Raw genomic sequence first — 27,688 nt, forward strand, 5'->3', positions numbered from 1 at the left:
CCAGATTCATCAACCACAATACTTTGTTGTTCTGTTCTAAATAATTGTTTTATATCTTCATATACAAACAACAAAAGGCCAATTGTTCAAATAAACTATTATACAGATAGTCTTCAACTTATGGTTGCAATTGGGACCAGATTTCCAGTCGTAAGTTGATATGATCATGAATCAAAGCATTCATGTTCCAGATCAAATTTTATGCCATATTTTGCAGCAGTTGTCAACTGGATGCCACACTCATAAGTACAGATCTATCCTTCTGAATGGAGATCTTTTGCTGGAAGCTGGTAAAAATACATCACAAATTGCAGTTGCAAGCACTCAAAAAGGTGAACTAGTTGCCAAGGACCCAAAAAGCAGTCAAAATGAGTGTGTGCCTCCAACAGACAGCCAATATTCACCAAGGAAAGATTCTGGCTTTCCAGAGTCTTTATTCATGCGGAGAGTCTCAATAGAAAAAGATTCTCCACAGTAACTTTTATTTGCTAACGATCAAGTCAACATGTCTGCTTCCTTTTTATATACTTTGCTTTTTCTGCTTATTCACTTATTTTTAATAGTACTTTCCTCTATTATCATATACGCAGGAAATGCAAGATTTCCCCCATATTAATTTGAAGCTGGAAAAAAATGCAACTACACACATTCAGAGATACATTTTACTAGTGCTAGGGACCTCTTGAAAACTTGATATTACAATAAAAAAGCAAAATCATATGCATTTAATTGCAAAGGAAGTTTGCAAACTTGGTGGAAAGGACACGACAAATCAGGTGGCTCCTGATTATAATAATTATATAGTTCTGAGCAAGTCATTCAAAGAAAGATAGAAAGAAAGATTTGGGACATAATTTCTAAACAATAATTGTAATAGTAGTACATATACAATTAAAAAAAAATACATGGGGTGAAATAAATTACTTCCATAGTTTCACTTACTTCAGTCGGACTTGTAAATTATTTGCAAGTTCTTGTTTGGCAGTAGTACATTTTTGTTTAATATCTAAAAGTTTCCTGTGGTTAGTTAACATGATCATCAGTTGATTTGCATGGCTCAAGCACAAGTCGGGTAGTACAGAAGGATCTTTCAAGTTCTCTGCTCTCTTCTGATTAGCCAAAAATCCCTTAATAAAATAAATTGATGTAAGAATAGAAACATTTTCTGTTCTTTGTGCCAAATAAAAATTATGTTAATTCATCCCTAATAACTTCAGAAGACTTTTTTTTTTTTTTGCAAACCAGAATCACCTATGGATAACTGATTCATATCCATACTAATAACTAAAATGGTTTCAGAACAGAGGGAGGTTTTTTCAGGACTGGGGGCATGGTTTCACACACTGCCTGGATTCCCACACATGCTGGATGGGGCTTCGCTGGATGGGGCTTTGCTTGCTTGCACAGACTGGTTCCTGGAGTGCCGCAGACAGATGCCAGTCCATGGCCTGGGGGTTGGAGACCCCTGTTCTAGATAATTGTTTCATACCTTCATATAAAAATATTCTAAAGGACCCAAATGACTTTATTAGCAATAAAAACACAGCAGGTGATTTAGGTTTAACAAGGTTGCATTATGTTAGAAACTAAGTGAAAGAATTCTTATAATATATTGCCACCTACTGACCATATTGAATAAGATGTTATATACACATGTAATTTTGCAGTAAGAAACTACCTGTTTATTTTCTTATTTTTGTTTCAATTATATCTAAGCTCACTTACATACAGAAATAATAGTAGAATCATTAACATTGGTTAGTTCTCTCACCATTATGAATGAATTACTAAATAAAGTCTTTATTTCTAATTCAGTTATTTATTCATAGATTACTAATTCTGCTACTAGTTTTAAACACTTAAGCGTTTTTAATTAATAGGTTTTTTCATTAGTATTCTATTATTATTATTTATGGTGCTATCATGACCTACTTTCTCAACTCATATTGATTTTATAAATATGTATGCATTTTTGTTGGAACTTTTTAACTCTTCTATACAATTTTATTCAGTGATAATAACACAAAATATCAAACTATCTGATAACACCTGTGACCGATGTTTCAATCTTCATTTTCCTGTTGTTTTCAATTGGCATGTTAGTAAATTAAATCAATACCATTTATTTTGTGGTTTTAAAATCCATTGTATTAAGAACCAAATAAGTGCTCCAGTGATTCTAGAGCAAGAGAAGGCACAAATGTGCTACTATATCTTTAGCTCAACATGCGGAGAACGACTTTTGAAAAGGACAACTACAAAAAGCAGGTGTGTATAAGAGGGACCCAGGAAAGCTACTCTTAAAAGCAAATAAGTAAGGAAAACCTTTAAAACTTGGGATGTTTAGCTTTTGGGATCCCAGCCTCTGTATCAGATTGGAAGAAGACTGCAAATCAGTCTAACCTAGGAAAAAGGGAGATTATATAAACTGGTATATGTTAGGACTATGCAAGCATTTAAAATGGATCTTTCTCTGAAGGGTTTAGCATAATTAATTTGAAGGCTTTTTCTAGTTATCCAAATTGTATATATGCACCTACTAGACAACCAAATTAAATCTTCAAAGTAGACATGCTGAACCTATGTTCACTGCCTTGAGTTATTTATAAAAATAATAAAGGTGGGGAAGGGGAGGGATTTTAAAAGAAAAAAGATACAAAACTTCAAGGATGGGAACTGCCCTGTGCCAATGCATAGCAACTCTATTTAATTGTCTATTCAGTCATAATATTTATTATTAGTATTCCCATTGTGCTCTACTCCCTATGGCTCCAAGCATCAATCACAGAAAAAACAAAAAATTAAAACAAAATAATAATAAACCATATACATCACAATGGTACTGAATAATAGGAGTAAATTAAAAAAAATCTTAACACACCCCAAATGTTTCCATTTAGAATTAAGATTTTAATTCTTTACATTTGGGAAAGAGATAGTTCTTACATATGAGGCAAACTATTTCATAATATTCTAGAATTAAACTATTTCCAATTTTTGAATTGTAATTTCCTTATGCTTGACTATAAGGGCTGATTCTTTGGATAATTCAATTCAGCAGCTTCTATAAAACAAACCTCTAATTCAGAGAAATAATAGGAAATGTATTTTGTACATCAGATGAGCATTATCTCAGTATAAGTGGTCATTGACTTCAGTCATGACAACAATGTTAAATAACACAAATAAGTGGAATTACATCAGATGTACAGAACTTAAATCGCCTGACTTGAAAACCTCTGGTGATACCTTCAAAGACTCACTGGGAGTTGGTCAGCAAATATATTTATACTAAAACATCCACACCAAAATCAGTGCCTACACCAAACAATGAGGTAATGAATTCCATACTGTTTAGGAAGATATTCATATCTGTGATTTAAAAAAAAGTTTAATTTCGAATTTATGTTTTGTTAAAATAAAACGTTTAAAAAAATCCAATTTATTGAACAATTATCAGAACATACTATTATTATAAAAAAGACTATCTTGCCTTATTCAAAACTACTACCACTTACCTGAGCAAGTTCTTTTTGTTCATTAACGAGCCTGCTGCAGCTAGCTATCATCTGGTCCAAAGCATAAAGCCTATCCTCCAGTCCCTTAATAGCCTTCATGTTCTGATTATCTAATTTGGCAATTGTCTGTCTACAGTCTGCCAAAAAAGGCTGAATAATTCTTGGATCAAGCTGAAAAACAAAAAGACAAATTTAATGACTAATCACTTTTTATGGAAAGGAAATTATGGAGAAATTATTATGTGTGGGTAATCTACAATTAGATTCGCAGTCCAATTTCACCGGTGGAAACTAAATAATTCAAGTCCTAACCAAGGATCCAAGAATTTTTAAGGTAATGTCTAAGAATATAGGCAGTTCCAAGCAGATTAGTCCTTTGTAAAATTAGGGTATTCAGCTCCAAAAAATTCAGTATTTCCTGATATTGACGAAGCCCTTTAGATATTACTCTGAGGATTATAAGATTGGGACAACAACAGATTTCTTTTTCCATAAGTGTTCAACTTTTATCCACAAGTCCTGCTATTTCATAATTTTCCAATTGTTTTTACTCAATTCTAGCATCATCCAGAATAGCAATGTTAATGAAGAAGACTTTTTTCTTTACAATAACTATTATATTAGGCATGTTAGGTACAAGGTATCTGTTTGTTTGTAAGTTGAATTTCCCTTAAGATCTCAACCTGATCATTTTCCAAAATCTTCTCAATTTGACGGTCCAGTAGTTTTAACTGCATTCAAATCCAAACCTCTGGAAAAGTTTCCAATGAATTCTGGCAACTTGGTCACGATGCTGCTTGTAGTCAGTTTGTGAAATTTTGTGGTAGCCACTGATCAAAATGGTCAATCGTTCATCCTTTTTACTACAAAGGTGACATTGGCTGTTGTGACATTTGAATTTTTGCTTTCATGAAATTAGTTGGCAAAGTTTGTTGTGAGTCATAAAATAAACCCTTCAGTTTCTGAACACTTCTGATCTTAACTAATTTTATTAGCTTTTTCTTTTACATCCTTGAAGTATTGATCATGGATTGGATTTTTCTTCCAATTAACAAATTGGTTTTCTTTTCTATATCCAGCCTTCACCTTTATTATTTTCAAGAGTTCTTCCTGATCGACTACCTTTATCAAAGGTTCTTGGCTTTTCTTAGTGTAGTCATTCAGGCTATATTTTCTTTCTCCAGTTTGTTTAATCTGTACAAACCCTCTACCCATTTTAGCTCTTCGCTAAATACAGCCAATCAGTACTACTTTTTGGGTGCAAAATATGGTGCATCGTCATTAGTTTTCTTGTTTTGCAATCCAAATTATCAAATTCTATCTGGGTCCAATCAACTATTCCTGCTGCATATCAAATATTAGGGACCACTGAGGTATTAATCATTTGATTCTCTATAGCACCTGAGCTCATTAGAAGGAGATTAAAATATAGAGGAATTTCCTGACGGTAAGAACAGCTTGCCTCTGGGAGTTGTGGGTGCTCTTGTTGTTGGAAATTTACAAGACAACCATTTGTCCAGGATGGTATAAGTCCTTAACAGAGGGCTGTACTAGACGACCTCCAAGATCCCTTCCAGTCTTATAATTCTACAATATATTTAGTAGAAGTATTTTGATTTGATTTTGTGATAAATCGGAAGCTTCCAAATCCCTGAAATATTTGTAGCCTTCTTTGAATGCCACTGCTCTTATCAAATCTTTATTGTTAAGCTGTATTCCATCAGCTTCAAAAATTTTATTGCCATTATGGCTATAGTTTCACACTTGTTGATGCCAAATTGCATTCCAATATCTTTATTACACCCCTCAACAATACTTTTAACACCATCAAGCAACAACATCGGCCTATTCCAAATTGTTAGGAAGGACTTGATAGGTAGATAAAAATGCCAAATCCAGGCTAAACATCTGGCTGATTGTGGGGCCAACCATAATACAGATCTGTATCCAAACATATGCAGTGTAAGTATTGTGATGTAATCTGAAACTTGTACATTTTAAACTAGATTTTCTTAATAAGAAACACATAACAGTGACCTTCATGTAATCACATTTCTTAAGCAGAAGAGCTTTTTGTTCTCTCCTCTTCCACTAGATCACCATAAAACTGTGAAAAATGGCTTCTACAAGATAACCCACAGGGAGTGCCATATAGAGAAACCTACTATAAAAGTTTCAGGCTGGCAGATCTGGATTTAATGAGATTTATATTATGAAATTGTCTTAAAAGTGCAACTTTAGTAACTATTTAAGTCTCGCTGTATCCACAGAGATTAGTTCTTTTAAATCATACAATCCTGGTTTCTTTCAAAACAAAACCTCTAAACGGTGTCTAATTCTGAATTTTTTCTTCAAAGCAAATCTCTACATCATGTCCACATATTAGCACATTAGTAATTGATATGATTTACTAATGAAACAGACTGAAATTTGAAGTTACCACTTACAGTAGCATCCCTTAATCCATAAATTAATTCAGTCCAGTAGATATTTAAAATATTTAAAGTACAGCAAAGATCAACCTCAAAATCATTTATATTTTTATACTAGTCCTGGATATCTTTATGCAATTCAATCGCAAGAACATTCTGCTCTTGTTATTTTTTATAATAATTTTAGCATGTTGAATTCACTTATCAAGACATATTCTTGGGGCACTTACAGAGCAAAACATCTTAAGTATTCTACAGAATTTACAACAACTTAAGGTATTAAGGTATTCCTCCTAATGGCTGGATAAACAGTGTTCCCTGAAAACCATGTACATTTGAAGGACATGATGCCCATTAAAAAAATACATGAATGCACCTTTAAAAAATAAAGGGCAACTTTCTGAACAATGAGAGCTGCAAGCCAACTAGATGATTTGGGGCCAGTCACACTCTAGGGATGTTCACCATCTTGTCTCCCTATATACATATACATATTTTTTTTAAAATTTTTAGTGCCCTTTATTTAAAAGATAGTTTAAGAGGGGTGAAAAGATCTTTAGAACATCCAGAAATACTGGTTTCATTAAACACAGTAATTGATAAAAAACAGAAACTGTTTTGATCAGTTTCAACCAAGTTTAATTTTATAATTCCATACAGTTAGGAAAAATGTCTCAATGTTTTATCTCCCTACACCCTGGAAGGAACAAGGGAAGGAAGGGAAGGGAAGGGAAAATTAAATTTTGCTTAGTATTAATTTATATCCTATCATATTACATGTTAAGCAAACAACTGAACATTCACAAAAATTATAGTCAAATAAGTAGAATCAATACGAGAACAATAATTCCTCAAGCCAATAAAAATTAACAAAAATTGCATTTGGGAAAATATGGTTTTTTTAAAGTTCTAGAGAACTTATAGGTCATGGAATCTAAAAAAATAGTTACTGTTTTTACAACAGATATAGAATTCATTAGAATTATACACTGGTTAGCATTCCTATACGACATGCAAAGTGATCTAGGAGAAAAGCTGGAATAAACATTTGAAACACAGAAGTATATGGGAAGACATAATTAATGTCAAACAATGAACCAGATGTTTATTACCAATATACCTGTAGACATCAATGTCAGACGCCACACAATTGTAGGACATATATTAATTACTAAGATCAACTTACATCTATGTGACAGAATATAAATTTCAGAAACAGATTAAATGCAGCTGTCTATCACAAATGTGTTACTGTACAGTACCTTTACCAACTATTATGCTGAATAGGGCTATGAGTTTTAAAACTAAAATGTTTGAACTTCACCAATCTGAGAAAGATATGTCTCACTGCTGTTCCCAAGGATGCAAAGATCAAACCTACAAAATTTGTATTTTCTTTGCCTGGAAACCCATATTTTTTTGTGCTGTGTACTGATCATATAATTGATAGTGGATTGAAGCTTGAATGGGAAATGAGATGAAGTCAATTGCTACATGAATAATCTAAATCTAGGGGAGTCAGCTTTGTTTTTCATATTATTGATAATAAATTATAGAGTGATATGCAATTAATCAGAGAGACCTAGACAGTTTTCTAGTTCCGATAAGTTATTTACTTGAAATATTTTTGTCACCCTGCCATGTTATATATGTTTGTACAGAAGCAACATTTTTTAACCATTATAGAAATTCAAAATATCAGCCTTTTAGCAGGCTACTAAGAAAAATATATATTTTATTATCAACATTGGAAATGAAGGAACTCAACTGAGAGGCAAACAAAATAAAATAACTTGGTGGAAGAGTGGAGAGATCTGACAGCACCATTGATTAGCCTTCAGAGAACTTTTTCTCATCTATGGCTATAAAGTGAGCAATATAATATAGGTAGTCTTCGACTTATGACCACATTTGAGCCAAAATTTTCATTGCTTGCAAAAAAATTTTAGTTTTGCCCCATTTTACAACCTTTCTTGCTTCAGTTAAATACAGATAAATACATAAATACATGCCAGCTGCCAAGCATCTGGATTTTGATCATGTGACAACAGAGATGCTGCAATGGTCACAAGTGTGAAAAATGGTCGTAAGTCCCATTTTTCAGTGCCGTTGTAATTTCAAATGGTCACTAAATGAAAGGTTGTAAGTCAAGGACTACTACATAAAATTACTCCCATCCTTACCTTGAACATTTGACACTGCTCTAATTGTTAAAATAATGGTATATATTAACATTTTCTGAAAAACATACGCAAGTAGCATACCATATAAATATTTAAAAAACTTATGCACCCCCAAATAATTCTATTGGGAGAAAATGCCTGGGAAAAGAGACCATGGGAAAAAACATCTTCCTCTTCCACCAGTATGCTGAACTGCAATTACCATTTTCAAACATGAAAAGGCCACTTTAGATCTAACATCCTGTATATTACTTTCAAGAACAGTTGTGCAAGATAGAAAACAATAATTCAAAGGGTTATAAAACAGAACACAATGACATTTATAAAAACATTAACTTACTCTGCTCATGGAATCAAAACATTTCCTGACCAAGGACTCAACATCATTAGGTCTATCTTGAACATTTATCCAGTCTAAAAGTGAAACATTAAAAGAAGGCAGATCATTCTCGTTAAGCTCCATTGAAACATCTCTGTCTTGGACTGCATATTGACTAGCTTCCCTATTTTCGTTCACTTTTTCAAAATCTGGATCATCTGAGGTTGGATGTTCCACTGACTTGCAAAATGATGCTATCAATAATTGTTTGTTCATTTTAAGTGTATCAGGAGAAAGCGTAACTTCAGCCGACTTCTCATTTTCAGTGTCTTCGCTTTCTGTTCCTCCATGATCAGTGGAAGAATCCATTCGTTCCAAACACTCCCTGTAACTATGTCTAGTTAGGCACTCCAGCAATGGGATCTTGGCCATAATAGAAACAGCAGCCCCTAAGCTTGGGGAAATAAACAAATACTATTAAGTATAAACAAACAAAGATGTGACATTTTGCATGGAAAATATGCTCTTCAGTGTTTTCACTACAACGTTATCTTAATTCTTCTAAGTTTATCCAAAAGCTTTATCAGACAATGAAATATTAAATGTGTTTTGACTTAATTATCCTTCACTACAACTAAAAAGAAGTAATGTATACGTTAAAAAGAGTTTATCAAATAATCTGAAATGTTTATCCAAATTTAAATTAGGAAACCAGGTAGTTAAAAATTAATTTCCACTATTTTATCAAATGTTATAAATTTTATGTGTATCTGCCATTGAGTCATTGTTGACTTCTGGTGACTGCCTAGACAAGTCCCCACAATTTTCTTGGTAAGATTTTGTTGCCTCCTAAGAGAAAATGAGTGCGGAGAGAAAATGACTGCCACAAAATTATCCATCTGGATTTGTGCATAAGGCCGGATTACAACTCATACAGGTAGTTCTCGACCTACAACCATTTGAAATTACAATGGCACTGAAAAAGTGACTTATGACCGTTTTTCACACTAATGACCACTTCAGGATACCTATGGTCATGTGATCAAAATTCTGATGTTTAGCAACGAGTTCATATTTTATGGCAGTTGCAATGTCCCAGTGTTGTGTAATCCCCTTCTGCAAACTTCTGACAAAGTCAATGGGAACGCCAGATTCATTTAACAACCGTGTTACTAATTTAAAAACTGCAGTGATTCACTTAACAACTGGGGCAAGAAAAGTCATAAAATAGGGCAAAACTGATGCTGCAATCACTGCACCAAAATGGCTTTCAATGTTATGTACATAGCATCATTAATTGAACAGTAATACAGTTTTCCTCCAAATTTTGAATGAAAAGTCTGAATATAAATTGTGTCTGAAGATTAGCTTTCAATACATTCAAACAATGTGGTCTGCAATTATCCATCATCAATATCATATTAAATAATGAACCATAAAAAACTAAACTACTAAACTGTATAGGGCCTTTCCTTATGAAAAAAGGCTATCATATTTTATATTATGCTTTAATACTATGCAACTGATCACATGAATGTTTTCCAATTTAAGTATTAATACACAAATAATAAACCAGCAAATGAAATCCACTGCAAACATTTTTGCAGTCATGTTTTTTGGGTAATACACTAATGACTATATTCCATTTAATTCAGAGGAATTTGATCTTCTAGCAAGTGCATTCGAACACATAGTCACATTTCCAGAATTACTGAGTAACATAATTACAATCACTCACTGCTTTCCTCTCAATTGGTATTAAAGCCCAAGCACCAGAATTAATGTACTGAACAAAATCAAACCACATGAACAAACTCATAAAAACATATTTTTCAATAGCAATAGCTTCTTACTTAAGAGTCTAAAGGAAAACTTACTGTGTAAGTTTCAGTTTAATATCATCTATGGATTGCAGGTAACTTGAATATGCATTTTCAAATTTGAAAAGCAGTTTTTGATACGAATATGTGCAATCTTCCAAATTTGCCATTATAGCAGCCCAGCCTTGGTGCTGAAGATGTTCATCATGAACAAGGCCTTCACAGAAGGAGCAAAGTTTTTTGGCTATTTCATACATTTCCTGTATAAACAAATATGTTAAATATCAATAGCCTATATTTTCTAATTAAAACATAAACATAGCATACATTTCCAAGGAAAGAAATATGGAACATAAAAAGAATGCAGCTCAAGAAAAATGTGAGTCTTGTATGACAAGAAATGCCCTTGAAAGCATTTGTGAATAGTAGTTTTAAACCTTCAGGAGAGCTAAACCACCTAATATTTTTCAGTAAATCTTCTCAGAAGAAATGCCTATGTGACACTAGCAATACAGTTCTCATTTTCTGTAGTATCCTTTGTCTTTTTTGTAGATAAAAAGAAAAGCAATGTTCATATGCTGATGTCTTTCATTAAACTTTGCCCCCATACAAGCAGTTTCAATCCCAGCTAATTTTCTGGATAGGTAACTACTTTAATTTCTTTGCCTTTCTCATCCATTTTTTCTTTCCATTACAGGTAATCCTAAAGTACGATCATTCATTCAGCAACTGTTCGAAATTATTAGGGCACTGAATGCACGGTCATTACAGTGTCCCTGTGGCAACATGATCACCAATTCTGATGTTCCTTGCCAGCTTTCCTTAAGCAAAGCCACTCAGAAAGCTGGCAGGAAGTTAGAACTCACAGTCACATGAGGTTCACACTGAACTACTTGTGTGGTCCTTGCTTAACAATGACAACCAGGACTGCCAAAATTGCAACTGTTGAGCAGCACAGAGGCATAACATTGCCGTTTATAACCCCGTTGCTTAGTGATAGCAATTCCGATTCCAATTTCCATCATAAATTGAAAATTACTCATACTTACCTTTTAGACTGGGATTATTTGGGAATATTTCTGATTTTGAAGAGGATCAAATTAATGCAATATTTATATTACCTGCAGTCCCTGACTTATAATGGCAATCTGAGTCAGAATTCTGTATAAAGCACACCTGCATTGGTTAGCGATGACAATCCTGGGAAACCCAGTTGCCATCATTAACTGAATTCCATGGTCAGTAGGCAAGCAACTTCCTGCAGCTTCCCATACCAAAGTCAATGGGGAAGCCAGCAGGCAATTGCAGGTCTCAGGCCAGCAGCAGGTAAGTGGCTGCTGCTGGGTGGGGAAGAACACAAGAAAGTGCACACGGGTGAATAAGAATGTGTTTGGGGGGAGAGGTAAGTGGCTGACACAGTGCAAATACAGACAGGCTGGAGTAAGGTGATTTGTGGGGGCTGGGGGGTTACTTTAGCCATTTGCAATCTTCCCTGTCAATATAAGCCTTGCCAGGTAGACCAGAGAGAAAACACAATCAGGTAAGTTCATTCTATATTATTGTAAATCTACAATAACAGAAACTTGCAAATGTGAAAGCACACACTTCCCATTGTCTCCTTTACAGCCTGAGAAGCTAGAGAAGGCCCCTTCTGAATCTTTATGCGTTCTCTTAGCTGACCATTCCCTAAGCAGTATTTCTTTGCCTCGTCTTTCAAGGTCTTTCTCACATACCATTACAATTGGTTTCTCCACTGATTTCCTGGGGAAACTGGCAGGGAACATTGCAAACGGCAATCATATGATTGTGGAGCACTGCAACCAGTCATAGGTGTAACTTGATGCCAAGGGTCCATGTCACAATCATGTGACCATGATTGCGACTGGAGCGGCCTGAACTCCTAGGACTGATCGTAACCACCATTTGTTCAGTATATCAAAATTTTAAACAATCAGTGAACAAATGATTGTAGGTCAAGAACTACCTATAGTAGAACATAAATCAGCAATAAGGAAAATCAGCCTGTTCCTAATATATAATTTGGGAAAAGGGATATTTTAACAGCATTCCAAAGTGTCTTTCACAGCTTCTGTTCCAAAGAGAAAGATACTCAAGATTATTGCTAAAATTATCCCTTTTTCCAGATTATATATTAGGAACAGGCTGATTTTCCTTACCACTGATTTTTGTTTCTATTAAAATTACCTCTGGAATAAATGGAAGCATGCTGTTAAGAAACAAACCAACAAAAATCCTGTATCTGTAATGGGAATTTTATCCCTTAACATAAATTTAGATGTCTGGTAAAACACACTTGTCCTTTCATAAGCACCAGCACTATAATAATTTGTACATGTGAAACCAAACCTTTTTTCAAAATAATAATGTGACTTCCCATGTTTATTTTGCTGATATCACTAACAATTTTTTCTACTAAATATGAAAATTCATTACATAATTTCAGTTATTCATAGGACAAATAATGACTCTATAAGGTCAACAAAAAAATAAAACTTATATAGAAAACTATCTCAGCAGCTTTCGTTCATTAACATTGGATGTTATGACAATAAAGATAACAAGTACATTTGTGAATTATTGCCATGTTCTTATCCTAGATTATTAAAAGGGAGAAAACAAAATAATGTGGATATTTAGGAAACTGTATGGAATCATTGCTTTACTGATTATTGTTTCTCAGCCATCACAGGCAAGGTACTTCCCTATTATGTACTATTTGAATGTCTCATTTGAAATGCCAAAAATTGAAAAATACTTAACTCTATCATTTCATTATCAGCTGCTACTTAAATTTCTATTTTTAAGGATAGTGCTGGGGAGCTCTTCCTGAAAGAATTGAATTCCTTAGTGCCAAAAGTGTCTTTATCTACTTGATGAAGAGAAGATGTATGAAATCTAGGTATTTTAATGCACAGCCAAGTTCTTTATTCTGCAAACACAATTAAGGCGTTCACACAGCTCAAGAACTTGCCTCTCCCATAGCAAAGAGTACTTTTGCTTCTATGCTGCTCTTTACCCTAGTCTCCCTCTTTAAGACGAGTAATCTGTGCAAATTTAAAAGTGGGTTTCTATTTCAAAGAAAAGAAAAACATTTTTTTTAAAAAAACCTAAAGAATAAAATGGATTTAAAAGGGCATCAATAGAATATTTTATTGGCCAAGTATGATTGGACACACAAGGAATTTGTCTTGGTGTAAATACTCTCAGTATACATAAAGAAAAGGTACATTCGTTAAGAATCATAACATACAACGTACAATGATAGTCATAGGGTACAATCAACAATCAAATCATACTAGGAAACAGTCAATATAAATCGTAAGGATACAAGCAACAAAGTTACAGTCCTACAATCACATGTGGGAGGGGATGGGTGATAAGGAGTGATGAGAAGATTAACAGTAATAGTAGTGTACACTTTGTAAATAGTTGAACAGTGTTGAGGGAATTATTTGTTTAGCATAGTGATGGCTTTCGGGAAAAAACTGTTCTTATGTCTAGTTGTTCTGGTGCAGTGATCTATAGCATCGTTAAGAAATAGATATTACTTCAAGTATATTCACTGGGTTTGTGCACTTCTGAATCATCTATGCCTTTTCTACATCAAACCAAGCATGCTTCGTGCGTGGATTTCACCTCCCAGACTACTGAACAATGTCCATGCTTGCTATAGAATTCTGATAGATGAATTTCACATATTTGGAAGATATCCAGTTTGGATAGATTATCATACCCTTTGCCTTTTCCCACAAAGTTCATCCTACTGTTTAATATTTTAGTCTGTAATTATTTATGAAACAAAATAAATCTGATAATTATTAACATAGGGCATTCAAAATTGGTAATCCAGGTTTTTTTGTTCTTTCATCTTTGTGTTAATATGTTTTGTACATTGATGTATATTTTAATTCAATTAAAGTATACATAAACATACAAAACATATTAACATGAACAAAAATATCTGGATTTACAAATGATTTTACAATATTTTAGATTAGCTTGTCATATTGAATATTTCTGTCACAAAACTGCATAAAAGTTGTTAAAGATTCTAAGTTACTTACCACAGCAAGCTATGTTCATGAATTAAACTATACATCAATATACAAAACATATTAACATAAAGATGAAAGAACAAACAAATCTGGATTACAATTGATGTTCCATATTTTAGGTCAGCTGTGTTTTATGGAATATTTCTGTCACAAAATTGCATAAAATAGTTAAAAGATTTTAAGATTTTAAAATGCTTACCACAGCAAGTTGTGTTCGTGAAGCTACTGTGTGAAAAACTGCAGGCATCATAAGGGATTCTTCAACTTTTATTTCCATCTCATTTTCTGCTAAAAATGTTGTTTTAGGTATAGCTGGAGGACGTTCACACAATATCATTTCTTTATTGAATAGGAAAATTGGGTTTGTATCCTGTATTAAAATAAAATCAGTTATTTCAACTTTCTTTTCATTATTGAATAATTTAAATATTTTTTTAAAAAAAATATCTGAATATTTACCGTTCCAGCACTGTAACTACAGACTTTTCTGTCAGCTGCCATACATTCACCTCCATTGACAACCAGTACCTGATACTGAATGGCTATCCTGTATTTGTTTTGGATTGCTTGTTTAAGATCAGCCACACTAATAAAACAAAATAAGTGTATCAAATCACTTTGTAAAACTCAAGGATTTTTAGCCCTTATTTAAGATTGTGGAAAAATGTCAATTTTCACTTTTCCAACTTTTAATTTGTTAGCAATAATTGCACTCTAGGGATCATGCAAGAATTTATCCAAAATCTTGTAAGAATAGACATATGCTATTCTATATCACCATGATCATAACAAAAATACAGTTCATGTACTGTTTTACAAAAAATTAACCAAAGAAAAAGATATTTTCAAGAAAAATCAAGAGAGAGATTTTCTAGCAAAGATTCAAATATGTCTCCATGCAAAAGGCTTATTCCAAACACCAGAGAAGTTCCAGATGTATTTTAATAATGGTTCTGCTTCAATTCTCAATTTCAAAGTTTCCAATACTTAAAGACAGAAGGTTAATCTAATAAAATATTACATTTAGAAGATTTTTTAAGAAAAAATGCCTTACTTCTGTACTGCAAGTTCTGTATCAAAGGTAAGGGTAGTTCCAGTGTTGACCAGAAATACATATAACTTCATGGTGATGTCTTTAGGTTTCTGAAGTTTATACCTTTGACTTTGCTATTATTATTTTGAAACTGCAAAAAACAAAAACAAAAACCCAACTCCATAACAATATTAGTCATAAATACTGAAATTATCTAAATCATTTAGCTCTATTCAGATGTTATTCATGCATAGATTACATGAGAAATATAAAAGACATAGAACCAACACATATCAGTCTTGATATCCCTATATGGAGCAGGTAGTCTCCAGTCTCTATTCATGAGGACTTTTATTTCTGTTCAAATAAAAACAGAAACCTCCTGCAGATGGCATAGACTGCACTCCATTTTGTCTTTTCTCTTTCAACCCTCCAAGTGATAGGCTGCATTGAGCTGAGGGATAGTGCCTAGTTCAAAGTCACCCAGTAATTTTTTATACCTGAAAGTGGATTTGTACCTGGGTCTTCCCAAACCTAATTCAACCACAATTCAGTCTGGAAATTAGGTTGTTAAGTTGTTGCAGACATTAAGTGGGTTATCATGTAACCTGACTCAACTTTGCCACTGCATCCTAGCTTTCTCATGCCTGGACATTAAGCAACCACACAGGCTGTTAAACAGTTAGAAAGAACTGCCTACTGAAGGGGGGCAGGCATCTCCTTTCTATGCACAGAAGGGAACTGTAGCACTTGGCTGGAAAAAAAGAAGCTTGAATCTTTGTGATCGAAGCCTTCTTTTATCTGGCCTAATGCTGCAATTTCCCTCCTGCCTGCTGGAGAGAGATGGTCCCAAACAGGGGGAAATCAATCCATTAGGCACTGCTTTTGCTCTCACACAGGCTAGGTGAAGAAGTCTCTTTGTGAGGGACATTCTTCACCCAGCCTCTTTGAGAGCAAAAGCAGTACCTACCAGACTCTGCCCCTGTGTGGGCAGAAATCAACCCAACAAACAGTGCTGTAGCTTTCAAGGAGGCTACCTTTAAAAAAGCCCATCCCAAAATCCAAGCAGAAGTCAAAGGTTGGATTTCAGGACGGATCTTTTTTAGCTAGCCTCCATGTGGCAGTGACTTGCAGGCTTCCTTGTTGACTTATTGGGGAAGCTGGCAGAAAGTATTGCAAACGGCAATCATATGATTGCAGGCAGTTTGGCAATCTGTCTTTTGTACAGAAGGGTTGATAAGCACTCAGACTGCAATTACATGACTAGAAGGGTGCTGCAATGGCCATAAGTTTGGCCATGGCTCTTAAATCCCTTCATTCAGCGCCATCATAATTTAAAATTTTCTTAAATTAAGAGAAAAAGAGAATTATAGCTAATGCCATTTATTTCTCAGAATATAGAGGGGGAAATGGAACTACTTCTACTTCTACTGAAGATAACATTACAATCTCATTATCTCCATTTGGAGATTTTTGTTGCCCATAGTTTACACTGGGTACAGAACATAAGAAAGTTCTATATAGTTTTCTGCCTTATAGTTTTTTGTATAGTCAATAATATTCTAAATGGCTAACTGGCCAGAGGCAATGTAACTCACTGGAAAGCAAACCTTTTATGCTAGATCGATTACTGAAACAAAGCCTAGAACTTTGCTATTCATGGTTTGATCATCCAACTGCCCTAATTTAAATATACTTTATTAGAGAATGTGATTAAGGCTCAATCAACAGTGCTAGGCAGGAATTTTAATTGCATTTAGATCATGGTAGTTTTCCCTACAATACTAGTAGTTTGCTATTCAAATGAATCATTGATAATTACATATTTGCATTGGAGGTACTGGGTTTTACTTTAGTAAAACTATATGGAAATAATCCTTTCAGGGAGCAAAACTGTTCAATTCAAAGACTCATTCTAAGTGATCATATACAATACATCCTTCAAATCACATTGTAACAGCTTAAGCACTTATCATCAATATTCACTGTTTCCATCTCTTCCACCAAAAGCGATATTGTTATCTCTCAATGACCGAGCTTCCCTATAATTAGATCTTCATCTGATGCTATGCCAGTGTATCAAATAAAAGTTCTCTATTACTAAACATTTGTGTCTGTGTGCATTCTTGTTTCCCAATAATCACTCCATCATTTAGGCAAAATGTAATGTTTTCTACTTACAATAATTTGTAAACTGTAAGAGGATGAGGGTATAAGTTTTGACCAGAAAACTGCTAAAATTTAACTGTCAGATTAAGCCATTATCACAAAATTATATTAAAAGAATTAAAAAATTCACAAAATTAAACCTTAACATAGTAGTGGGAGCTATTATGAGACCATATGCTTCTTAAATTGAAAGCAAGACAGAATGTTTACCTTCAGGAACTGCATGGAGGTATCCCTGCCTTTATAAATAGCTGGATTGCTAAACGAAGTATTTTCCTCATTAGACTTTGGCAAATGTTTCTTATCAAATATGGAGTATCAAATACCTAAAAGTGAAAAACAGAAATTGTGAATAAATATGTGTGTGTGTGTGTGTGTGTGTGTGTGTGTGTGTGTTGGTCTAGGTGTGTTCGGGTCTTTTTCCGTGTAAGATTAAGAGTATCTTGGTGACGTTTTGGCGAGGTCCCACTCGTCATTCTCAGGCTGGTGCTTTTGACTTCGTGCCAGTGCAAGCAGTGTGTGATCGGAGCTGCCGTCTCTCTATATATACTGGTGGTGGGGGCTGGTGTGCTGGGCTGGTTGGCTGCTCTGCTGCCTCTTGATTGGTTGATGGAGTTGATGTTGGTATAATGGGCTGTGTGATGGCCTTGTGAGTTTTGTGGCGATATCCTGGATCTTGTGCTGTAATCTCCTGGGTCGTTTGTTTTATAGTGATCTTTTTTCCATTAGCCTCTCGTGTTTTAATGGCTTGGGTAATGGGTTGTGTGATGGGCTTGCGAGTTCTTTTGTTGTGGTATCCTGGGTCCACAATAAAAGAACTCGCAAGTCCATCACACAACCCATTATACCAACATCAACTCCATCAACCAATCAAGAGGCAGCAGCGCAGCCAACCAACCCAGCACACCAGCCCCCACCACCAGTATATATATATAGAGAGAGAGACGGCAGCTCCGATCACACACTGCTTGCACTGGCACGAAGCCGAAAGCACCAGCCTGAGGATGGCGAGTGGGACCTCGCCGAAACGTCACCAAGATACTCTTAATCTTATATGGGAAAAGACCCAAAGACACCTACCTGTACCCGTGAAAATTTACGAAAACATATATATATATATATATATATTACATTTCAGTCAGCGACAACCCTATATATCTTTGTTTATAAAGATATAAAATATCTTTAGAGAACATTAAACTGCGACTTATAAAATGGAATAATACAAATAGACTTCATTTAGTGAAAATTGGGTCGGGCAACTCTACTATTCAGTGAAGTGGTCACTAAATAGGAAATCAAGTGACCACAACTGTGATTTCCCCCTCCTCAGCACTAGGATAGCTAATTAGAAACTGATAAGAGTAATCAGTCACAACTTGGGCTTTTTTCCTCCTAACCATTTCCTTGTCCTTTGGAATGCTGATCTGACACTAGTATGACACAGACAACAAAAAGGGAATTAATACTTGTATTTTACATTCACTGGAGGGGAAGGTATTGCAAGAGAGTAAGTAGGCCCACAATGGGGAAGATACATTGAAAGCTAAGTGCTCCTGACAGCAGCCTCAAGCACTCTTCTCAAATACCCATTCTGTACTAGCTTGCTCTCTTATAATCCCTTCCTCTGAGACCTTTCCATTCTGAGTGAGGTGTGGAATAGATCAGGAATAGGAGACATTGCAGACAGAAAGACAATAGCAAGGGGTGATTTTTTAAAAAGGCCATGAATAGGACAATGCTTATTATCATGGTGATCACATAATTGAGGGACATCACCAAGGTCATAAATGTGGGCACTGGTGTAAAAGTTTTTTCCCCCCAGCACCACTGTAACTATGAATGATCTCTGAATGAGATGGGTGAGAACTGAGGACTACTTCTACTCTGTAATTCTTGTACAGAATACTTACATTATACTTTCAATAAAGACTAGATTACGTTAGAGAAAAGAACAGTAAAAGACTGATAAATTCCAAAACTGAAAATGCCATTTAAATAGCACAGCCGTAACCACAAATAGATTTTGTAAATAAGTCCACCCCCATACATCTACCTATGCTAGTAATCTGTTGCTCAGATATATTCAGGAAAAAAGTTTTTGTCTGTGGATTCAGAAATAACATAACTAACCTAAAGCAGTTCCATAACAGAAGCACAGATACGTTTCTACACTGCTGTTTATTTGGAGATTATGTATGAAAATAACTTACTTAGGACAGATTGACCATTACCTATTACAGTAGCTTAAAAAGCTGAATAAAATCTACTTGTACAAAACTTACAAAATCCTTTATTTCAGATATGGATATTGATAGAACTAGCAGTTACAGAATCACAAAAATTAAACTGTATCAAATACCAAACCATTTTAATACCAAAATTTTTAATTATTAGAAAATGTATCAAAAAGTTTCAAGCATTTTGATGCATATCTTAAGCAAACAATGGCAATGAACCGTGGACAAACAGTCGATACATCTCCAAAGACACAGTAGGAAGTTTCATAGCAAGAGTGCCATTACCAAGAAACAAAGATCCAGGTTTTCTGGAAAAGTTTGAAATGAGAATTTCCCCCAAAAAGTGCATGAATCCAATTACAATGCTTGTCTAATTTTCTGTAGCTTCTAATAGCTTATTCTCCCTTTCTTCTATCTTTCAGCCATTGGAACCAGTTAGGGGTATCCATAAAATCCCTGCTTTTCAACATTTTAAAATGAACATCTGAAAAGCAAATTGTACAACTTTGAAATCACCAAATCTCACTGGAGTGGGTTTATCTACAAGGTCTTGTTTCACACAAATAATCACCACTTATCAAATATTGGGTCAGTGGTTCCACTATGCCAAGCAACAGCCCTCCTCTGGAGATCTACTACAGTACTCATTGGAAAGACATTCAAAGAAACTCAAAATTAAAAACGTTCTTCTCAGGCCACTAACTGGTATTTTTCTTAACTGCAAGAACCAAAGCACTGTTGGAATGCTTCATGAAAAATACAATTTCAGCTTAATTTCTAACTTGGGAATATATTTATTTTAATCAAAATGTACCACACACAACACATGTATGTCTCTTTATTCTTTGCAATTAGATACATTCCTACTGTACAGAATCACTAAATACAACTGAAATGCTAACGCAAATTATGAGAAAAAAAACTGAGAAGTAACTCTAGAAAAGGGCTGTCAAACTCCTGGTGTCATGCGCTGACCACACCCATGCCCGATTTAGCGAAGCGGGGAGGGAAATCCTGATATGTCACGTGACACCACCATGACAACGTGAGTTTGACACCCCTGCTCTAGGATGAGCTCTCCAAAAATGCTGAGGACCAGAAGCAACTTCTATAAGGAATAAAGGGATATCAGAAAACAAATAGTACAGTAATCTGAATAGCTAAGATTATGTTACCACAAACTAACACTTGATTTTATTGAAAGCATGAAGATGATCAAAGAAGCTTTGCTACAGGAAAATTATCAAATGTTATTCCTCTTTATTACTTATTAATATCACTATCCTATTTTGCTTCTTTCTTCTTCCACAAAAAAATGTGTGAAAGTAGAAGAAATGACTTAGAAAGGAACTTATAATTTAGAGAAGCATTAAAATCCTTTATAAGGCTTAGGGTCCAAGGTCGGATCAATTCAAATTGTTAAAAAAGTTTGGGTATTTTATTTACAGCCACTGAATTAATTTGAAAAACAGACAAGATGATTAAAATAAATAAAGATGGGAAGAAATGTATCTTTTCCAAAGAGGCAAAAAGGCAAATCCAGAAAACTAGAGTAGTCAGCACAGTATAATACAGGCAGTCCTTGACTTACAACCATTCGTTTTGTGACCATTTGAAATTACAACAGCACTGAAAAAAGTGACTCATGACCATTTTTCACACTTATGAAAATTGCAGCAACTCCATGATCAAAATTTGGGCACTTGGCAACTGGCAAGTGAATGGAAGACCCAGATTCACTGAACTGTGTTATTGTGATGACCCAAGGGTGGGAAACAAAAGCAACTAAGTCAACGAAAACAGGTGAAGTCCTTTTAATTTCTTCAACTTGGCTTCAAAGGTCCAATTATCATTGACTGGAGAAAAAACTCCCCCACAAACAGTTGGAAAAGAACTTCTGTTCAAACTCAAAATACACATAAATTATAAATAGAAAAAAACAACACAAACCACATGAAGCAATTAATGAGACAAGGCAGGATAAGGGCTTGAAGACGTCCACAGATATCGAAATACACACACTGCGAAGAATGCCAGAACTCAGATAAGAACTGACAAACTAGAAATATTTTCACGCTTTGCTTCCGGCACTGGCCCATGTGCAGTTTGTCCTTTTAAACAGTCCTCACAGCTGCAGCCCATGAAGGGGATCAAGGCCCTTCCCTCCCCCGTAGACCACGCCATTCACGTTTCTCCCTTATCCGCTCCTCCCTGCGTGCCCTAGGATGATGAGGGGATGGGCCTGGGTCTTCCTCTGAATGCCAAGCTGGCCTGTGCCCTTCCCCAGTTTCCTCCACAACCTCTGGAGCCACAGTCCCACTCCCTGTCTGCTGTTCCTCCTCTCCCTTGGAGTCAGATTCTAACAGGGGCATGACAGTTATTAACTTAACAGCTGCAATTACTCCCTTATCTGTGGCAAGGAAGGTAAAATGGGGTAAAACTCACTTAACTGTCTTGCTTAATAACAGAAATTTTAGTCTCAGTTGTGGTCATAGGTTGAGGAGTACCTGTACTAAGAGCAGGTCATACAGGCCAGATTCATATTTCTGTTTGCATGCTTATAAGCATGTACAGCATACAAGCTTACTATTGTTCAATATGGTAGATTGCAAGAACGCCAAGGACATGGTGTACCTTTTTTCAGCATCTATCTGACATTATATTCGTGCTGAAAAATTAATAAGTATGTAATTATGTATATACTACTGTTAGATAATTTACTCACTGGTTAACTACAAATGCATGTCCTGCATTAACTGCAGTTCTTTTTAATGTGATCTAGAAAAATGTGAAAACAGGTATTTGTCAAATCTATAGTTTAAATTTTAAAGAGGATATTGACACTCTGGATTATGCTTAGACCATGCCTGTGATTAGAAGAATTAAAGAGTTGGAAAAAAACTCCAGAAAAACTATTCAACTACAATAGTGATAAAAGTATGTACAAGATTAAGAGGCAACTTGAGAACAGTGTTCAAACAAGTATATGAACGGTTGATCTAGTTGAGACCATAGTAAATGTTTGAAAGAGGATGGGATAAGAATCAATGAGTAAACACTGCAAGAAAGCAAATTTTAGTTAAAACGCTTCAGGAGGTGCCTGTAGTGCAGTCTTTATATGATGTGAACTAGTTTGATCTAGTGGTTCAGGCACCAGGCTAGGAGCCTGTGAGTTCTAGTCCTACTTTAGGCATAAAAGCTGTCTGTGTGACTTTGGGTCAGTCATTTTCTCTTGGCTCAACTCACCTTATTGTTGTGGGGAAAAGAGGAGAAAGGAGTATGTTAGGTATGTTTGATACTTTTAGTTATTGGCAATATAATAAGGAAATAAACAATCTGGGAAGAATTTGAATTTGTTTATCCTAATTAGAGAGACCTTGGAATTGTGAATTCAGCCACCTGTTCTTTAAATCCTGTCTCCTCCTAGCTGATCAAGGCCTCCTATAGGTGAGGGTCTCATGTGCTGGATCTATACAGAGGTCAATGTTTCTTTGAGGGAGAGAACAGTGCCAGATGTTCTGAAAAAGGCAATTATTTGAATGAAAAAAATAGTCAATAGTCAAGATTATTTGCCTAGTAGTTCAGAGATCAAAAACCTCATGCTATATATAGATGTGGTGTTGGATGCTTACGTTGCATTATTGCAACAACAATGCATAAGTCTTATGAATATTAGCAAAGATGTAAAAATTAGAACTCTCAGTCTTTACTTCATAAATAAGGCATGCTATCAGCAGCAATATATATTGTTTCATTTCTCTCATCAATATTGTTTAGGTTTTAACGGTAATAGCATGCTTACATGCAATAAGAAAACGTGTTTATGCCAATCTCAAATACACTTTAACTTTCTAAAGTAGCCTAAATCATGAGATCATAGCATAATACTAAATATATCCTTTCAAAGTAAATGTTACTGAGTTCAGTGGAGCTGACAGGTGAATAAACATAGGATAAAAATATCAAAACACTGATGGTTAAAAATGAAAATATGCACAGAATGAAGACAACTCTCAAGTAAGGCTGAAACTTAAATCAGCCCTCAGAAATGCCTAGAACACATATTGGGTAGCTACACGAAAACAGCATACATGAAAAGAATAGAAAAGTCTGAATATGGAATATTGTTTCTTCATTCTACTATGTCAGATCCTTGCAAAAATAATCCTTGCAAATTAAGGAAAGTATTTAAAACTATGAGTCATTTATTTGATATAAACATGAGACCCATGCATTATCACACGGCAAAATTGGGCAGCAATAATTTTATGCCAGCTATAAACCTCTAACATTTGTATGAAATTGCAACAATTTATAGTTGCACGCAAAGTTTTAAGCACTCGTGGATAAATTTTATATTTCAATGAATTTTGAATTAAACACAAGCAGGCATAACCTCTCCATGGCACAGATCAGAATATGCTATCTTTTTTAAAAATCTGAATGCATATTCATCAACTATGTACAGATGTTCAATAACTTAAAGCAAGAAAATTGTCTCGATGGCAGGTGCACAAGTTTGCACTCTTTCAAGCCAGTACTTTGAAACACCTTCTTTGGCAGAAATAACAGCTTTCAAACATTTCTCATAGTCCAGGGGTCCCCAACCAGCAGTCCGTGGCATGCCATAAACTAGTCTGCGCAAACAAGTGAAGCCTCGCCTGCAGGATACAGGCAGCACACAAAACCATGTTCTCTCCCATCCGTGGAAAAATCTCTTCTCATGGAACTGGTCTCTGGTGCCCAAAAGTTTGGTGGCCACTACTACAGTTAGTTAAGAATCTCTCCATTCTTGCTGAGGCGTCTATATGCTCAACATGTTTTTTTCTCCTTCAATAATATTCAGATCTACGAATTGTTAAAGCCATACCAAAACCTTTAGTTTCCTTTTAAATATGTAATACTTGTCCTGGGAAATACTAGATCACTCTGTTGCTGAAATATCTACTTTCTTTTTAATTGTCCAAATGTCTTCCCTTAGCATGTACACTATTTTCTTATTTGGAATCTGAACTGTACATTAATAGTATTTATGCATTTAAATTTACAAAAAAAATATCATGTGCCAATTCCAATTGTGCTTAAAGAAACATATTATTGGCATATGACAACTTGAATATCAATATATTTAATTTTTTAAATTAGAATTTTTTTATAAAATTAAAATATATAGTTAATATTCTCTGAAAAACAGAATGCATATAAAGTTAATACCAAAGGAAAACAAAACACTTTGTGGACACACTACACAGTAGCTATTAATTTTATAATTGTTACTTTATGAAACAGATTAAACACATTTATAAGGATTTGATACATAAAGAGAATGCAAAAGCTTGCTAGCTGTAGCAATGAACTCACAAACTAACCATACTGTAGGTATCTAGTACAAAATAGTGAGAATGACCAAGTTCTGGCAAATCCAGCTAAATTTTACAAACCAATGTTATAAATTGTATTATGTTTATAAACAAAAGTATAGGAAAAGTATCTTACAATAGGAGTTACTTCCAAAATATGTATGGAGGATGGGCTGTGTTTATAGATTCCATATGTACCACAGCTAAAAATAAAATACATCAGTGTAATTTTTACGATTATTGCTTCCAAACTCAAAACAATTCACCATCCAGCTGAACTAATAATAACTGATGAAGACCTGCAGCGACAAGATAACATGGAATCTCAGCATGGGGGCTGGTACCAATTTTCTATATTGACCAATCTTTTAGCGATGGGAAAATCAGTCAGTAACAAGCCTTCAGCCACTTCCACCACTACAGTTAAAAAAAAAATACAATAAAAAGAGTCAACTCTCGGTAATATTAGCCATGCCCGTCCCCCCCAAAAAAAAAAAACCTACAAATTGCTAATTATACATGGGCTTTAGCTATCAGGTCTGCACGAGATTAAACATGAGAAACAACGAAGGGGTGAAACGAGCCATTTTTCCTACCTACATCGACTATTTTAAATGATAGCGCTTAGTGGAAAACAGAGAGAGACAGAAGAGAGAGAAGCCACCCCTAAAATTAACGCTGCCTTCCTTACACAACAAGGTGGGGAAAAGGCGGAACTACCGAAGTGCGGGACGGCTGAGTCATCCCCCACGGAGTTAACTTCAGGGAAAAGAGAGTCCCGGACAAGGGAAAAGGGACATTTTCGGGACAAGCGTGCCAAGACACCGGTCCGGTCCGGGGGTGGTGGGGGTGTTGCGCCGGGGGCAGCCGTCGGTCGCCTCGGTGACAGCCACGGGCAATGCCGGAGGGCTCCCCTCAGCATTGGAATATTATCCCCCCCCCCTTTCCCGCGACTCACCCGCAGGGGGCCATCCCAAGAGCAACAGCTGGACGGCCCCGGGCACCGTCCCGCCGCGGGGACCGGCGGCTGCGGGAGCTCCTCCCCTCTTCTGCGGCTTCACACACACACACACACACACAGAGCTTCGGGGATCCGGTGGCCCGGAGAAGACAAGCGGCGGGAAGAAGTACGAGGAACGGCAGCGACGCGAAGAAACCGAGCTGCCGACCGAAAGAGTCGGTGGGATGGGGATGCCCGCGGGGAGCGGCGAAGGTACTTCGAAGGTTCCGGGCTGTGTATCGGGCCCCGCGGGCTTAAGCGCAGCCCTCACTGCCGCTGTTTGTTATTGTCGTCGCCTATTTCCGCCGCGGTGCACGATGGGTAAAGTCACAAGCCGGATAGACGAGTTGTGGAGGTGCGGAGCAACCATAGAGAGAAGCCAGCGGCCTCTTGGGTAGAGCGGCACCCCGAAGTCCTGGGGTGTGGGGGGGTTTGACCAGAAGGAAAAATAGGAAGGTAACAAATGAAGATCGTTTGTAGCCAGGGTTGAAATGGGGGTTGGGGGGGTCGGTGCTCTCTGAGCTTGGTTGCTTTCTTGCAGACGTTTCGCTACCCAACTAGTACTGATGATGTTACCTAGTTAGGGTAATGAAATGTCTGCAAGAAAACAAGCAAGCTCAGAGAGCACCCAGGATCCCTCATAGGAAGATCAGGTTGTCACAAATATGGGCGAGTGGGTTAATTCCGTTTTTTTTCAGGGAGGAGGGAGGGAGAGAGAGAGAGAGGCGTGCTTGTTTGCGTTCTTAATGTAGTCCGGAGGTCTCCAAACTTGGCAAATTTAAGACTTCCATTTGCAGCAGCAGCAACATTTAATTGAACTGATTCGGCAACGGGAAACTGAAGCCGCTCTGGAGTTTGCTCAGACTCAGTTAGCAGAACAAGGAGAAGAGAGCCGGGAATGTCTGACGGAGATGGAGCGCACGCTTGCTCTCCTTGCTTTTGGTAATCCGGAGCAATCCCCTTTTGGAGATTTGCTCAACACGATGCAGCGACAGAAAATGTGGAGCGAAGTAAACCAAGCTGTGTTAGATTATGAAAATCGTGAATCAACCCCCAAGCTGGCTAAATTATTGAAGCTACTACTGTGGGCTCAAAATGAACTGGACCAGAAGAAAGTAAAATATCCCAAAATGACAGATCTCAGCAAGGGGACAATTGAGGAACCCAAGTAAAATGTACAGATGGACACCAAATCTCACATCTGCAGAGTGATTATACATTTTTAATCAGTCTGTGACTGAAATATTTTTACTACAGTTCAGGACTTTTGCAATTTGGTTGTGTGTTTTGTTTCTTTCCTTGGCAAGCATACGTAAAGGGAAGGGGTCCCTTTTAAAATGCACCAAATTGGCACTGGAAAAGCATTACATCACTTTGTGCATCTGACTTAGGCTATGCACTGTGGTACGTTTTTTAGCCAAATACCAAGGTTCTTTTTTAAATACTGTGGTGAAGGTTTGCAATATCTGGCCACTGAAGCATATTTTGGTAGCCAACGAATTGATGTTAAAGCTCTTGGCAACTCTCCAGTTAAACTT

The 27,688-nt window shown here is 36.0% G+C and overlaps 1 protein-coding gene across 2 annotated transcripts in view; it reads right to left on the bottom strand.

Moving 5' to 3' along the window:
- Positions 1-26,448, bottom strand: part of RB1CC1 (RB1 inducible coiled-coil 1) — a 58,519-nt gene extending 32,071 nt beyond the window's left edge. For both annotated transcript variants that reach the window (XM_026670425.2, XM_026670421.2), the window contains exons 1-9: positions 26,109-26,448; positions 17,761-17,876; positions 15,403-15,532; positions 14,808-14,934; positions 14,548-14,718; positions 10,330-10,532; positions 8,474-8,906; positions 3,519-3,689; positions 943-1,127 (exon numbers count right to left, since the gene is read on the bottom strand). In XM_026670425.2, the coding sequence (XP_026526210.1) occupies positions 943-1,127; positions 3,519-3,689; positions 8,474-8,906; positions 10,330-10,532; positions 14,548-14,718; positions 14,808-14,934; positions 15,403-15,473 (1,361 nt within the window). In that variant the 5' untranslated portion in view covers positions 15,474-15,532; positions 17,761-17,876; positions 26,109-26,448. The remainder of the gene's footprint in view (positions 1-942; positions 1,128-3,518; positions 3,690-8,473; positions 8,907-10,329; positions 10,533-14,547; positions 14,719-14,807; positions 14,935-15,402; positions 15,533-17,760; positions 17,877-26,108) is intronic.
- Positions 26,449-27,688: the final 1,240 nt, after the last annotated feature.

Source organism: Notechis scutatus, chromosome 3 (genome assembly GCF_049901735.1).
Source record: "Notechis scutatus isolate UNSWTSFEM ecotype Mainland chromosome 3, rNotScu1.2, whole genome shotgun sequence".
Taxonomy (NCBI): domain Eukaryota; kingdom Metazoa; phylum Chordata; class Lepidosauria; order Squamata; family Elapidae; genus Notechis; species Notechis scutatus.